Source organism: Lates calcarifer, linkage group LG17 (assembly GCF_001640805.2).
Source record: "Lates calcarifer isolate ASB-BC8 linkage group LG17, TLL_Latcal_v3, whole genome shotgun sequence".
NCBI lineage: Eukaryota > Metazoa > Chordata > Actinopteri > Centropomidae > Lates > Lates calcarifer.
This window is the reverse complement of record NC_066849.1, coordinates 4,436,567-4,453,847: the sequence shown is the minus strand read 5'-3', so window position 1 is coordinate 4,453,847 and position 17,281 is coordinate 4,436,567. Positions and strand designations below refer to the sequence as shown.

Sequence of the window (17,281 nt, the reverse complement as noted above, 5' to 3'; positions counted from 1 at the left end):
ATACTGATACACGTGCATTCTGCAAAATTGCTTTTACATTACCACTGTGGATTCATATGTAGAAAAGTGGAACAGAAAAATTACTACATGTAATGACATCTACACTGTAAACTGCTGATATTGCCACAAAAATAATTCAGCACTGATGTCACCTTTTTTTTTTTTTTTTCGAATATTGCTTTTCAGTTTTCAGGGTTTTCCTCCCTAATTTTCTCTCCAGCTGCCACATTACTGACCTTCCTATTGGCTGTGGCAGGTTGAAGTGACAGCTGGTGTGATGTAATAACACCCCCTCCACTAGACAAGTTATAAAGAGCAATATCTAGTTCCATGGATTGAGATAAGCTTAGGTAGATTAATGCTCTAGGACACTGAAATGTTTGTTGTATAAAAGCTCTGTTTATAAAACAATGTGTCATTGGCGTATATGAAAAACTCTGATCCGGCAGATGGCCTGAGCTCCAAGAGTTTCTCCATGCTAAAGGCACTGCTAGTCTATGGGTTGTGTTCCTGTGGCTTAATGGGATTTTAGACTCTTCATTCAAATGAATTATATATAGAAAAACTGGGATTATTTTACAGGCTGTTTAATCTCTCTTTTTTCCCCCCCAAAACTCATCCTGCCTCACGGTTTTAGCATTCATGGAAAAGTGGAGCGACTGAGTGCTACAATCAATGAATGCTAGAGTGCAGGCGGCCTATCAGCTCAGAGAGCCAGAGATGCCCTGTGGACCGTTTCACTGACATGAAGCGTGCTCAGTCGACTTGACTCACTTCAGCCCTGCTGCCGTGCCCGCCTTTCCAGAAGTGTTCCTGTCCTGCTGAACAACGACAGACACAAGGCTTCACCAGAGCTGCTCCCACCACCGCGAGACACAGACTCGGTGCCCTTTTGCACTGAAGACAGCTTCATCCCTCCAAGCACCAGTCACACTCTCCATCCTGGATCATCTAGCTACTTGCCAGACATATAAAACTCTGGTGAAAACAGTTGGCTTTTTTGTTTTGTTTTTTTTTTTTTTTTTGCTGAGCTCCGGATCTTACCGTCTTCTGGTAGAAAAGTTGACTGATCTCAGTGACTGGCACCACTGAAAAGACTTCTGGAACCACAGAAGAGGCCCCTTCACTTCCACAACTGGGCTCTTGGCTTTGAATTCAAGGTTCAGCACTGCCACCTGATTCCCACTACAGATCCCATCATGCCTCAGTCCTTCCAGCAGAAAAAAGGTGAGACTTCTTTCTTCTGTTTCTGAACACCTTTGCAAGTCAAAATGACATCTCAATGCCGGCATGATAAATGACTCTGGACAGAAAATAAATTCTTAAAATTTAAAAAAAAAAAAGTTCAAATTAAAATAAGAATTTCTGAAATTTCTTATATTATCTCATGTGGATTTGGAATGCTATATTACCAGCAGATGTTATATACTGTAATACACTGTTTAAGGACAGGAAGCTTTGCCCAGGTGATAAAATGGATTAAGAAAACATATTAAACTCTGTGTATAAATATAAAGCTTGATTGTTTCATATAAATATGTAATGTAGGTATATCCAGCTCTACCTTATATTTTGTTATTATCAGGGGGATTGGTCATGGACTGCACCTTGCTCCACAGAACATACCCATACAAAGGCCAGAAACATTAGCTCTGCTGACACCTGCACCACAAGGAATGATAAATCTGTGTATTTCCATACTGCTTTTGTGATGGTTAGCTAATCTCTGAGATCAAATCCAAACACTACCGAATCACTTGTCCAGTTACAACATGAACAAGCATGCAAAGTAACATGAAAGGATATACAGCAGGCAAGGGTCGTGATAAGAACAACTGACATCTGATAAGCAAATGGGAGTACTGAATTCAGTAAATAATGTTCTCACAGGTTTATCTACAGTATGTAAAGAACATGTAAAGTAGGCATTTAACGTGAGGCGAGATACGATCTGAGCAATTTGAGAAGACCCTTTTGATTCACTCTTGATTTTCATGTAAGTTGTCTAACTTACCTTTCAAGAATACTTCCACATGTGCATGAAAGACACTGAAAACAAAGATCAGTAGTTTAGGTGAACCTGTGTTAAACCCTTTCTGAATGTTTGAATTTACACTTAACAGATCACTAATGTACAGTGCAACCTATACTTTGTTTTTCCGTTAAATTCACATGATACTATCAAAGAAACGCTCGTGGCACAGCACGTGCAAAGCACAAAATTTTTCAAAGTGCAGCAGATTTCGAGAGTGTTCATGTGATGTGGAGCAGATAACAATTACGTGAATGTGTTGAACACAGGAGGTGTCATTCAGCTCTTTCACATCAGCACTTCCACCTGGCATTTCCTGGGCTGTAGAGAGACTTTTAATGAAAGAGGAATACAGTAACTGTTAAGTATGATATATTTGTAAGAATAAAGTGCAATAAAAAATATGTTAATTTCTTCATTTCAGATTCGCATAAATGCAGATTAATGATGCCTGATGGTTATATAAGTTGATTTGCTTCTAGCATCTCGCATTCTAACATTAAGAGTGGGAGGTTTTCCAGAATTCAGAAGAAGAAAGATCTGTCTGCTTTTATGTATTAACTGAAAGAGGGATGTAGGCGCTGACAAGTCAGTTTCATAAGAATATTCAATAAAAAAAGATACATGTAAAGCAAAACAAACACAGATTATTCAGAAATTAGAGAAAAAAGGGAAAAAAAAATGAAACACACATGGTGTTTCTAAAAAAAATTAAAATTAGCAGTTTAAATGATGTGCACTTAATGCATTATGCATATATTTTCTTTGATATGCTGGAATCATCTCCTCTTGAATCCATGTCAGTGGCCAGAGGTTTTTTTTTTTTTTTTTGGTAAAGCGGTTGACTTCTGGGGCTTGGTAGGATTGCTTTCATCCTTGCCAATCCCATGTTTCCATGTTGGATTTAAATCCATTTACTGCTTTGGCTGGAGGAAACCAAAAAAAAAAAAAAAAAAGCTGACATGAAATACACCTATATACTAATGGAGGCTGTGAACATTTGATGCAGATGGAATCTCTACCAAAATATGGGGGCTAATGCCAGATTTTTCTCTCATGAAATGAAATTAGGAAAGCTCATCTAGAGCTGCTATTTTAGCATATTTGAAAACAGTTTTGCACTGTAACTGCACTTACCTCTCATATTCATGTAAGGAAATTATATATGTTTAATGAGAAATTTTAACATTGCTTTACTTAAAATTACAATTATATTTTAGGATATTTTTCTATATTTTTCGAACACTGAAGCGTTAGAGACACAGAATTGAAGTGCGCTGTTGTTACTTTGTGAGTGGTTCTTGTTGAACTGTGGCCTGGAGCTAGGTGTGTGTAGTTCCTGTTTAACCGGCCCTGTAGACCAGTATCAGCAGTTGGCATTAGATGTAGGCAGCTACTTTGACCTGGCAGTAGGAGAAATGTAACATGGGAGAATTTGATATAGTTTAAAGCAAAATTGGGCCACAGCATGACGGAGTGCAGGGGCAAGAGGGGGAGAGAGAGAGAGAGAGAGAGAGAGAGAGACTCAGCAAAGAGTACAAGCCGCAACAGTTAACTGAGGTAATGACATGAGAGCTGAGTCCCCAATAACAAAACACTTCTGTGGCCGTGTGGTGTGAATTTCCACAATCTCTAATAACGTGAACATTTTTTTGCTGCTCTGTTTCCACTGAGCATTTCTCTGCATTTTTGCCTCTTTGTGACAAACACTGGAGTGTCTGCACACTGCAGGTGAATTATCTGTACAGTACGTGGCACAGAACAAATAATTAAAACTGGTTCTGCAGGTTTGGGTCTTGATCTTTAACATCACCATAAACTTGTTGACAATGGAAGATTCCACAGGTACAGTGGAAATACAGTAGAAATGTTACCTCTATTGCCTAAACAGTGCAAAGCTTGAAATGAAATCTTCACAGTTTATGTACATGGGTTTTGCACGTTCTGTTCTGTTTATATTTTTGTACAGTGTATCAGTGGTGATGCGAGACTCTGAAAATCATTAATGATCTCTGAAGCAAGTGTGTTTGTGTTTTCTTGTTTTGTCACCAAAGAGCTGGACAATGCCCCAGTTATGTCCAGTCATACTGTGCAATGAATAAGCTGCAACACATGTTTAGTCGTGTCTGTGCAGGCACTTCATACAGATACAACTTGTACTGTACAACAGTGGTTCCTACATTTTTTTTGATGAATATTTCAGTTAATTTACAAGTGTATAGAAAATTATTATAATATTGTTATAATATAGGCTAATTGTTATTAATTTTCAACTTAACAGATATATCTATTTTAACTTTTAGATACTGTTTGTGCATTACTTTTGACTAATCATTTCAAATGTTTACTTCCTGAACTATTTAAACCATTCTCAGTTAGTACCCCCTGGGGTACACGTACCCTTTTTTGGGAATCACTGCATGGCTACATTTATAAGTTAGAGTATGCAAATCTCTAGAGCTAAAGCCAAAAGAAAAAAATGCAGTGATATGAGGAAGGAGCCTCACAACGTTTCCAACACACACCCTGCACATCAAGATCTACAGCTCAATGCTAATTACAAGATGTTGCGACAGCAATGCAGGAGAGGGGGTTGATTCAGACAGAAGATTCTTATTGGATCATTATTGAGGGTGGTGCACAGAAATAAGACCCACTTGTTTACCATTTGAATCCCTGTGCTAAAACTCCCTGTGAGACAGAGGGATACCTCTGCTAAAATACCAAACTAAATCTATGTAACAACACATAACAAGGCCTTGAAAGTAAATTTGACAACTCTTCCTCAAGTGCTCTTGAAAAAAGATGGACAGACAGAGTAAACACTCAGATTATGAAAATTTGTAAGGATGGTAGCTATTAATGCTCACTTGTGATTTGCTGTTATCCTCATGTTTTGAGGAAGTAACTGACCCATCATCCAGCAGGTGGCACACTGGCAAGGGACTGTTTCTGGTATGCGTGGAAAATTCCATCAAGTTGGACTCTGCAGGCTGCACAGAAAGTCCTGAATCTACATGCATTGATTTGACTAAATTGGAATTCTAGTCCACCAATACACCTCTGCTCCAACTATATAACCTTAGCATGTAGCTTGTACAGGAAAGCTGGTGAACTCAAGGTTATCCACACAGACACGCTGCAAAAAAATGCTCAAAAGTTGTTGAATTTGTGTTTTTGTTTTTGTTTTTATTGAGTGTGTGTGTGTGTGTGTGTGTGTGTGTGTGTGTGTTTTCATTTTGAAATAACATTTTGAAAATGATCTTTAATAACACTTTTATATGTCCAGGGAGCCTTGTTATTGACCGCTAAAGCTGAAACACTTCTGTGGTTGTTGCACCTTTAACATGCATGCACAACTTATAAATACACCAGTTGGTATTAAGGAAGAGACAACATTCTGAAATCCTATGAACAGACTACATCGCAAAAATGATAATATCCATGATATCCATGATAGACAGTAGACATAACAGCAGTACACAGAATCAAGAGATTCCTCTTATAAGCATGAACCTCTGCAAGCTCCCTGCCTCTATTATTTGGTACTGCTGGTAATCTTCCTAGGTGTGTTTAACCTTGTCAAGTGGGGGAAAAAAGCTTACTTTTAACCCAGTGTGTAAGTGCAGAGACACAGCAGTGGTAGCATGATTTCATGTCAGAAAATGACTTGCCTGTTTGTCTGTTAATTTAAAAGGCAAAAGGCAAGCCTCCAAGTGAAGCGCACTCATCATTACCTGCACAGAAAACCTTTTGAAGTATCATCAGTGACTTCTTTACTGCATTTATTCATTACACATCATGTTCTTTAACAGGTATTTTAAATTATGCATGTCATACTGTATGTTTTCAATGATCTCTTCAAATAGATGATCAAGGAAAATGTATAAATACATACAGTGAGATGAGGAGAACAAATCTTTTTTATTGACACACTATGGCTGTGCCACAATTCAGACCTGCAGTTATGATGGTGTTTGACAAAAGGCAACTTTGTTGTGGACAAAGGCAGAAAAAAATGCTTCTGGGATGCATGGAGTTAAAAAAGTGAAACTTAACAATATAAAAAGAAATTCTTTTAAAGAAAGGAACTAAAAAGACCTCTGTAGCTAACAGCATTATCTGTTTGGTGTTACAGCTTGGTTGCATCATGCCTCTCAGAACAAAACTCCACACTCACATCTTTGCTGACAATGAACACTGAAGTTGGCAGAAATTTGCTGTGAAACGAGACAAAAGTGTGCAGTTTATGAAAAAAAAAGTGAGGCAACCTCCGGGCCTCAGGCTTTTGTCAGTGGGCATTTCTATTCAATGACCTATCATGCACCAAGTGTAGGCAATGATACGGCTTAGAGATGTTTCACACTGTGTCAGAAGTGTACAAGATTTTTTTTAAATGTGCAGCTGTTACTGGCCGGGCAGACTTGAATCACTGTCACAACCGGCTTCGGCTGTGATTGTTTCTGAACAGCGTACCACTTAGACAAAGAGACCAAGACGTAAATGTCATGACCCGTTGTTTGACTATGCAGCCTGAATAGAGAGCAAGGATTAACTGTTACACTGTTCATAATGTGACAGTGTTCCTCCTATCAGTTTAGACAGGGGCATATTGATCAGCTACCCTGCGCTCCTTCTCTGTCCTCTGTAAGTGGGTCATTTATTTTTGCTAGGAATTGGTTGAGTAAAAGTTTGCCAAGGATTTGCAGTAATTATCTCATCCTTCTATAGCTGGGCACAGCATGGGGCCTTGGTAAATTACACATCTCTCTCCTAACTCCTGGATGGTTTATGGCCGTGCATTATGCATAACTGTGCTGGAGCGCCTTAAACATCCCCCAAGTGGATTGAAATAAAGTTGACGCTGCTCTTTGTTTGGAACTCAAGATAGTCTTTATTTGGCAGTGCTGAATCGGAGATTGCTGTAAAAGCGTGCGTCTTAATTATTTTGGAGACTTTTTTCCCCAATGGTTTGTGAACACCTGGAGTGTTTTTAGTGGGATGCCGGATCCAGATGGGCGGATGCTCAGGCAATCCATAGGGAAATATTGCTTACATTACAGTGGAGTGTGTCATCACACAAAGGGTTAAATAAGAAAAAAAGAAAGGAAAGGAGCTGAATCTGATTCATATGGATGCGTATGCACAGTCTGTTATTCAGTGAATGACAAAGGTAACTGGCTGCTTCAATGTCCCTCATACCAATTAAAAGACTTGTAATTATTAGTGTGTAATGATGACAGTGGTATCAAAAAAGGTGTGCGTGTGTACATACATGCATATATATATATATATATATATATATATGTATATATATATATATATATATATGTATATATATACACACACATATATATCAAAATCTTAAATGTAGACCTTGCTGTTCATATTCACCATTATCAAAATAAACACATGAGAACGGAAGAAATTTACAAGATATTTCTTAAAGACTTATATAAAATAAATAAGGATTGGTGGTTGTAGAAGCAAGGTATTTAGAGTCCTGCTGAGGATAGCTTTACAAAATAAAATACAAATCCACAAGGCAAGGCTGTCTGTTCAGACACAGTGTTTGCTGTTTACTAGTTATTAACATCAATAACATTGACTGACTGACTAATACTCATGCTTCAGCCTTTGTTTGCCCAACTTCATTATTTAAATATTTAATTGATAGCGTGCCACCACATCATCATTATTTAGACCTAACTAATCCGACACAAGAAAATCGACAAATATTTACTATCCTGGGAGTAACAGATTCTCTGCGTTATCATGTTATATTAAAACTAGTAAATTATATATTTTAAAGAGAGTTTTATTAAATAACTGTTGAATGTAGTCTGATATAAATTATAATTATTTTCATTTCTCATTCTCAGCACAGCAAATGTTCCTCCTGTGCCAAGGAGTGAACGGGATTAGAAAAGACGGGGAATCTGCCGTTTGGAATCACCACAAAGAAAGTTTCCAAGGTGAGTCACTGACAGTAAATGCATGCCCACAACTCATGAAATTAATACAACTTTCAGATGCAGTCATACGCATCCCCTCACCAAACATCATAAAGCTGAGTATTAACTGGTAAAGGATATGTAAATTCACACCAGGTCTCAGATGAAACCAACTATAGAGTTCAGCTTCTCTTTGATGCCATCATTTCATGAAAAAGCATGGCTGCTGATAAGTTTCAGACTAAAGGGGCACAAAGTAAAACACAATACCAGCAGGCTGAGAAGTAGAAAGACTCAGTTTATTCTTGCCCAACTGTGAGAAATGATGCAACAGGGAGTACACATGCCTTAAATTAAATGGAAGGAAGAAAAAAATCACAGCAATGCATTAATTTTCCAGGAATTTTTAAATTTGCATTACGAGCAATGTTTTTGTTGTGAGTGTGCACATCAACTGACATGGCAAATGTTACTGGCATCCTCCTTCCAATTAATTACACTTATCCAAAAAAAAAAAAAAAAAAAGTTTCTAGAAGGAGGAAACATTTTCAAAGGAAACAAAGCCGTCCACATAATAAGACACTGAACTCAGACTACACTGTGTTTGAGGATACAACGTCCAAATCACAAAGACAAGTAATATTAAAGCACTAGCAACACCAACATCTGACCTTGACATTAAATTTCACCGTGTGTATAAAAGGTCTCATAGCATTTAAACATTAACTCTCTGGCACACGTCCCTGGTTTTGAATTAAAACCCAGACTGCACCTAGCTCTCAGAACTTCTATGCAGCCTACATCCTCTGCTCGTGCCATGCTGTTAAATTGTTGATGCCTCGCTTTCATGCAACAAGTTCTTTACGTTATCGTTAAGTTAATATTACTGCTGATGGCATCTATAATCAGCCTGAATCTTTGTCTCATCAACAGCGCGTGTGTAAACCGTTATACAGGCAGACGAGAATACAGAAAACTCGCAATCCAAAACTATCAGGTGCCAATTCTACCATGCACTGAGATCATCTGAAAAACCAAACCGCTTAACAATCACATCTGCATGAAGCACGCTCAACTGACTGTCTACAGACTCGCGAATAATAAATCTATTAAAGCTTTCCTTTTTCAACAAACCCCGGTGGTGGTTCGCAGCACTCTCCATCTATGAAGTCAGCAGACCTGCAGGAAATCTGGCTAAAAAATAATTCTGGATAAAAAAAAAAAGAAAAGCAAGCCTGTCACATCAACCTGCCCGCGCGGGCCTAATTAAGATGTCTGTCTGTGTGCTGTATGTGTAGGGTCTGTGTGTTAAATGCGACGAAACGATACATTTCCTCAGTCATGGAATATAAATTAGTTCTGAGAATTTCGGGGGCTGGGTTTAAGGAACCGGTGACGTCGCCGGCCCGACGTCCTGTGACTGTGGGTGCAACCAAACGCAGGGGGGTTTGGGGCAGTGAGAAACAATTTCCTGCATTATTTTATAAAATTATACATCTTTTTGTACTGATTAGAACATTGGGTCCACGCTGTATTTACTGTAAAAATCACTGTGCGTAGTTCGTGTCAGAAAAACGGCTTTGGAAATAAGTTGTTTTCGCCACCAGGGAAAAAAACGTCTCTCCCCTGCCCTGGGAAAGTGGTACGGTCTCGGGCTCAAATTCCGAGAATTGAGCTCGTCTGATTCTTAGAACTGGGGTTCTTAGAAGTGGTGATGCAAGAAGTTTCTAGGAAAGCGCTACCAGGTGATTTTTTAAATTCCTTTTTTCCTCTAATTTGGCGCGAAGTTGTTATCTTCTGTGTATTGTTGATGTTTTAGACATAGCTATTTGTCCATTTGTGCTGTTTAAATGTTTGTGAAGCCGGGATTGTATGTGACTGTGTCTGCTGGCAGTTTGAACAGTGTAGAGTCGAAACTCTGGAGTGGCTCCTATAGTGACAGGCAGTGCGCTGCTCTCTTGACAGATCATCTGCGGCGCTGCGCTGTTAAAGCTGGTCGCCTGGAACCAGCGGGACAGACAGCAGCCTCCCTCCGCTGTAGCTCCACATACCGCACTGACACCGAGTCATGTTGTAGAGCTGTAATAACGCTCGGGATAGATTCTTACACCGGAGAAAATTAGGATTTTGAGCGGTGTAAGCGCCGTCCAGAGCCCGGCTTCTAGTACATGGTGCTCGGGTGGATGTAGTTGGCTGAGTTAACAGTCAGCGCAGTCTCGGTTTTAAATGCACTCTGATTTAATGCTACTTTATACGTTCAAGTGTCAACACACAGTGTGGCGGCGGCTCACGCGCGCTGTCAGACGAAGTTTGTAAGCAGCATGGCAGCCTCAGGTTCAGGATATTTTTACTTCGCGGTCGCTGCGACGGTAATTTGCTCTAATGGAGCGCAAAAGGCTGCGCCGAACAAGCCCTTCTGTTACCGTAACATTGTAGCGGAAACATTAGTGTGTGTGTGTGTGTGTGTGAGAGAGAGAGAGAGAGAGAGAGAGATTGTGTGATTGTGTGTGTGCGCGCGCGCGCGTGTGTGTTTTTCCGCGGTAGAGGCTACAGGACACGTCGTCGCACCAAGTTGTCTCTTATGTTTCCACTGTGACAGTGTGCTGCACGATAAGCCTACCCAACTACACCAAGTTGAAAGGTTTTAGATGCGCACCGAGTTGTCTTCAGCTTTCTGCAAAGTGTTGCCTCATTTCTGTCATTTCTGTCTTCTGAGAGCGTCAGTTAGAGACAGTGTTAATGCTCAGGAAATGTTACAATTAGACCATGTTTCAGCCCATAAAATAGAAATGGAAGCAAAATCAGATATATTGAGAACCTTCTTATTAGGCTGACAAAAATATATGTTTCATTTTATTTGAGGCTACACGCCATATAGAGTAGACTGAAGTTAAATAGTTGTAGCCCTCTGAATACTTCTGAAAATAGTTAATTTTGTTACAGTATTGGTGGTTTGTCACGGACAGGTGATCTATTTACCACCGATCGATCAGAGGATATCAGTGTTTTAGGCTGCCCTCTGTTCTATTTTCGGACGTGTCCAGTTACAGACTTCAGTCTTGACATTGAGTTTAAGATACTGTCATAAATCCGGGCGTGAGTTATAAAGCCAATTCTACCTTGAGTTGATTAAATATTAGTTTTCACTCCCATAAAGTAATTGACCTAGAAATGCATTATAACATATTGGCAAAGAAAAGCGAATACGGAGCGCTGCTGGGCTCCACAACAACACGCTGTCACAGGTTTTATTATAGCAAACTAGGAAAAGTGTTACTCGTAAAACATTGCCAGCTGCACCGGGTTATTTATAGAGATTCAATCATCTTGCGGTTGAAATTGAAATTCATAGTTTGGATGTTATATGTATGACAAAAAAAAGTTTTCAGTCAAGTGGGCTGCTTGCCGATTTTTTCCCCCTTATTTTATCAGTCAGTTCATACTGAACTGAAACTCCGACACCGCCGTGCTGAGGACGAAGACAGACTAAACTTTTCTCCGCTACATTTGAGTCAGAGGAATGGGCAGCGTTTACACTCATTTTGATATATGATGAATAAAACCGCCAGTGGACTGTAAAGATGCTCACACCGCATGATGATGTATATTCTTTTAACAAACATGTGTTGTATTTAATTAATGAGCGAGTCTTTAGGATATTATTTATATATATATGTATGTGTATGATGAATACCATTGTCTGTTCCTGTCAGTTACGATGTGCCACAATTATATTTGCCTGTCAACCAGTGGTTGAGAGAGAAAGTGAAGGGAAAAAAATGATTTCAAAGGTAGAAATTTAAATGTCTAGACAGTGTTTATTTAATAAATGGCGCCGCCTTCTGGTGAACAGGCTGTATGTTTTGCTTTGTATGCCACATAGATAAAATACCTTTTCAGTATCATAAATAATTTCAGCCCAATAAATTTACTTACAGATTATCTGTACTTTAGCCTGGAAATAAAGCCGTGATTTTTAGCATAGCAGTAAAATAAACCTATCACTGCAATATTTTTGAGAAATTATCTTCATGTTTTTTTTTTTTTTCCTTTTTGCAGAACTTGACAAAATGGCTTGCGCAGCAGACAGCTGCATACAGTTCACACGCCATGCAAGTGATGTTCTGCTCAACCTGAATCGGCTGCGTAACAGAGATATCCTCACAGATGTCACTATTTTGGTTAACAGACAGCAGTTTCGTGCACACAAGACTGTTCTGATGGCTTGCAGGTATGTTATTTAAGCCAAGTTATATCTGCCAATTTTTCTGCTGCTGTTTGAAGATGTGACTGATCTTTGTACGCTCTGTCTGTATTTCTTTTCCATGATTGCAGTGGGCTGTTTTACACCATCTTTACTGACTCCCACAAGTGCAACCTTAATGCTATCAGTCTGGACCCAAAGGTGGACCCAGAGGGCTTTGCCATCCTGCTGGAGTTTATGTACACCTCCCGTCTCACACTAAAGGAAAGTCTGATCATGGCTATCATGAACACAGCCATCTACTTGCAGATGGACCATGTTGTGGACACATGCCACAGATTCATCAAATCCAGGTTGGTAGAAAGTTCTGCTGCACATCACTATAAATCCATCGTTAGCATCTGCATGCATCTGCATGTTTTTACTTTCTCATTGTCTTCACAGTGATCCATCTGCCAAGCTGCCCAGAGATGAGTTTTTGGTCAGTCCCTTGGTTTTACCTCAGGATGTCCATGCGTACCGGTCCCATGATGTTGTTGACAGTTTGCACAGCCGCGTAGCTCCTTTTAGGGATGGGAGGCCCTATGGCCCAAGCATGTTCAATGGGGTCAGCACCCCCAGCAACTACCATCTCTACGGGCAGTTTCCCATGCCAGGATTCCCTTTCCCTCTCTGCAAGCTGACTGATGCCAAAAATGCTTTTGCTGACCTCTCAAAGAGTGGTATCCACCACAAGCATTGTTCTCCACATGACAACGCCAACACTATCAGGGCAGAATACACCAGGGCAGTTGGCACTAGCTCCTCCAGTATTATTCACTCCACCACCTACGCTTCCAGGGAGGTAGGGAGAGACGATGAGATAAGGAAGGAAAGCCACGAGGGGCTCAGCCAGTCTATTCGGTCTCGGCACGAGGAAGCGTGCGTTTCCTGTGTTAACCCTCGAGCACCAGAAAGACTCAGGCAAAGAGCACGCTCCTCAAGCAGAGGAGGACCTGATCCATCAGCACTGCCCGCTGGGAATCTCCTCTGCTGGACGCAAGAGCCTCATGAGCAGCCCACAGAGCCCCCTCAAATCAGACTGCCAGCCCAACTCCCCAACAGAGTCCAGCAGCAGCAAGAATGCCGGCCTCTCCCAAGCTGTTGGAGCGCAAGCCCCTCAAGGCACGCAGGACCCCAAAGCTCGCAACTGGAAGAAGTACAAGTTCATTGTGCTGAATCAGAGCGCTAAGGAAGAAGAGGTGGGGTTGCGGGATCCGGGGCTTCGTTCACCTCAGCGCCTTGGCCTGCAACCCTACCTCCACCCCAGTGACTCGGAGAACCTCGACCCACAAACCACAAGCAAGAGCAGCGATCACAGCGAGGACCTACCTGTGCCCCAGGCTAGTCGTCTCAATAACATCATTAACAGGTGAGAGGTTTTTTTTTTCAAATACATAGCTGCATATTTTGTGCAAACAAATAAATGAAAGTTTGATACATGAATAATTTTGTTTGATGTACTGGGAGGATTTTAAGTTAATATAGGAAGAGCTGAGGATTTTACAGCCAATGTTTTAAGGCCTTTTTATAGTCTTGTTTTCTATAATCCATTAATCCCATGTGTCTCAGAAAGACGACCTCATGTCTTTTTCCTTTACACAAATTAGTGTTGCCCTGAAATTGACTGTTCTGGATTTGGGACGGATGAATTTAGGATCTTTTCTATTTTGGAATTACATCTGACTTGATGTATTAGTTGTGTCTGATTACAAACATTTGTTTACATCTGACCTGAAAAATGTGTATTTTTTGTCTGTAGTGCACTAGAGGGGTCACTGAGGAACAGTGACGGCCACCCTCCACACTACCTGAGCCGCCTCAACTGCTCATCCTGCGGCTCCCAGTCCCCGCAGCACTCTGAAGTCTGTCCCAACACGTCCAGGTCCCGTCTAGCAGAGGACATGGCAGAGTTACACTCAGAATACTCAGACTCCAGTTGTGGTGAGTTTATGATGGAGGTTAAATGTCTGCGACAAATGCAAATAAAAAATGATCATGTGTAGAATTAGAAATTAACTAATGATTCCTCCTGAACAGAAAACGGTACATTCTTCTGTAATGAATGTGACTCCAAGTTCGCTGAAGACGAAGCGCTGAAACAACATATGCTTCAAGTACACAGCGACAAGCCATACAAGTGTGACCGCTGCCAGGCTGCTTTCCGCTACAAGGGCAACCTTGCCAGCCACAAGACTGTCCACACAGGTAAAAAAAAAAAAAAAAAAAAAAAAAAAGAAACATGCTACATTCAAATAGATTTCCTTGATCTAAGAGATTAATTGTTTGGCTTTCATGTCTGAGCTTCTGCTGTTGAATTCTAAAGTGTTTTATTTGATTTCTTATTTTCAGGAGAGAAGCCGTATCGCTGTAATATCTGTGGTGCTCAGTTTAACAGACCAGCTAACCTCAAGACTCACACTCGCATCCACTCAGGAGAGAAGCCATACAAATGTGAGACGTGTGGAGCTCGTTTTGTACAGGTAATAACACCCCTACATAAAAACATTTTCCCTCTCTATTGTATATGGGCTAATAGCACTAATACTGAACCCTCTGAACTGTAATTATGGGATGGGTATAGTTATTTTCAGCTTTACAGAAGTATCCATAATAACAATGAAGAACATTCCTAAGGGTGTTTTTGGTTTGTGTAGAATGGATATGTGTGCTTTCTGACAAGTTTAAGTGTGTCAGTGTAAAAGGATGTTCAAACACAGTCCTCAGCAATAGTTTGTGCTGGTTTGAATACTGTTTTCATCAGTCAGTTTAATCAACTTTTTTTTCCTCTCTCTCTTGTTCACATTTTAGGTCGCTCATCTCCGAGCACATGTGTTGATTCACACGGGTGAGAAGCCATATCCATGCGAGATCTGTGGAACACGCTTCCGTCACCTGCAGACATTGAAGAGCCACCTGCGTATACACACAGGCGAAAAGCCCTACCATGTAGGTTAACATAATGTGTTTCCGCTTTCGTTCTTACATAACACTCCTTTGGAATCACATTTAAGATATTACAAGATATCTTAAGGTAACGTTGCTCTGGTTTCTTTTTCAGTGTGAGAAATGCAACTTGCACTTCCGCCACAAGAGTCAGCTACGGTTGCATCTTCGACAGAAGCATGGCGCCATCACTAACACAAAGATCCAGTACCGTATGTCCACGGCCGACATGCCTACTGACTTGACGAAGGCATGCTGAGCTGGAGGAAAGGAACAGTTTAAATAGAGGCAATCTTGACCTTGGCATTTTAAAGACCCCAACTTGTACAATCATCCAAAATTGTAGTGCCACACTGTGTTCATTAGACAAATAAATTGGCTGTGTATGCCATTCTAAACGGGTTTCCACTACATGTGAACGTAGAGCCACATATGGCATCTTAGTCACTTTATTGTTTCTATATAGATATAAATATATATAAATGTATGTATGTTGGGAGTGTTTCTAAGCTTTGAAGGTACGTATATAAAGCTTTATTTTGTTGAGAAGGATGGAATGTAAACAATCTGTTTTTTGAAAATACAGTATTTTATATCAGAGAACTTACTTTTCTGGAAGTATTGAAAATTTTGATTGACGGGTGGTACATATATTTTAAGATAATGGGATTTGCGGCTGTATAGAGTTGTCTATACATTTTTATGTAGATGTACGTACACGTTGCACCATGTCAAGTTGCCATATTTGTGCGAAAGGGGAAAAAAGTCAATAAGACATTGTAATTGGATTTAGTCTAGAACATATCAGATGACTGCTGCTGTCTGATGAGGATATGCATGAGGTACTCTCTTACCATTGCCAGTTGTCAGTGAACATGAAGTGGGCAACTGCATAAATATTGTGACATATTGTGTAATTATATCTGTGGGATTGCTCTCTGCTGGCAGAGCCAATCTAGGTGTTGAAATGCATTTCAAGGTACTGCTTTGTTATGACCAAGAAAATATTTTGCTTCAAATGTATTTGTATAGATGTGACTGACTTGGTTTTTGTTAATTTGTTTTTAATAAGTGAAGGTTTACAGTTTTGGTCATTGTTCTAGATCCTACAGTAAAGTTGTGTACGTGTCAAGGTTTTTGTTTGTACATACACTGTGTATTCAATGTGCCTTTCTCTATGGTGACTGAATTCCTCTCCATTCAGCCCAGGTCTATTAAGGTACAACTCAAGGACGCCACTTGTCCTAATTCCCTGTGTGGGTGTGTGTGAATGTGTGTATGTATATGTGTGTGTGTATATATTTTGAAATGCTTGTCACCAACCTTAAAACATGCAAATTCATCATTGTAAATCTTCAGGACTTGTTTTTGGATTGGGCTTTTTTAAACTGCATTAAAATTATTGTACAATGTTATAGATGTATGAATGTAAAATAAAGGTATTGGATTTCTATGTATTAACACCAGAGTGACCTCTTTTAGTTTTCAGTGAGTCTGTCATGTGAGTGAGACATAACACTGAATATACAGGCACACAAAAGAAACTACAGGACACAACTTGTAGATTAGATATGGCACCAATCTGTAACTCTTACATAAACAGTATATAGTGTAAGTGTAAATATGTCTGACCTGCAGGCATGTTCTTTTACAGTCATACACTTTTACGATCATCTTTTGACATGAAATTATGTAACTGTATCTACGAAGTACAGTTGACTGTATTTTTATTGTAAATGACAACTAAAAAGTGATGTGCTGTAAAATAAAGCACCTCTGTTGCTTGATTTAACTCGACATTGACCAAAACTGAATCCCACATGCTCCTCTCCTTCCCATAAAAAGTGCAGTGAATAATGCAGTAATATAAAGAAATACTCCTCAGACACTTCTCAAGTATATTTACACTGTGGGAAAATATGGTGTTTTACGCTTTGTGCACAAAACTGCTTAAAGGGGAAACCAAAGGCTGGAACAAACCACCACCACACCTTCAGTTCTTTGTAAGATAAAAAATTCATAGCAAGCCTCTGTGACTTGTGGTGACCAGAAGCAACAATTATAAGACAATGGTAAGCTTAATGATAGCGGAGTAGAGAGGGCTGA

At 39.9% G+C, this 17,281-nt stretch overlaps 1 protein-coding gene across 1 annotated transcript; it reads left to right on the top strand.

The window, feature by feature from the left end:
• The first annotated feature begins 9,646 nt into the window (after window positions 1-9,646).
• On the top strand, window positions 9,647-16,636 carry bcl6aa (BCL6A transcription repressor a). The gene is given in 10 exon segments (XM_051077504.1): window positions 9,647-9,731; window positions 12,046-12,217; window positions 12,322-12,543; window positions 12,635-13,091; window positions 13,093-13,601; window positions 13,992-14,173; window positions 14,270-14,437; window positions 14,582-14,712; window positions 15,041-15,178; window positions 15,291-16,636. Coding segments are annotated over 10 exon segments (2,154 nt in total). The 5' UTR covers window positions 9,647-9,700; the 3' UTR covers window positions 15,435-16,636.
• Window positions 16,637-17,281: the final 645 nt, after the last annotated feature.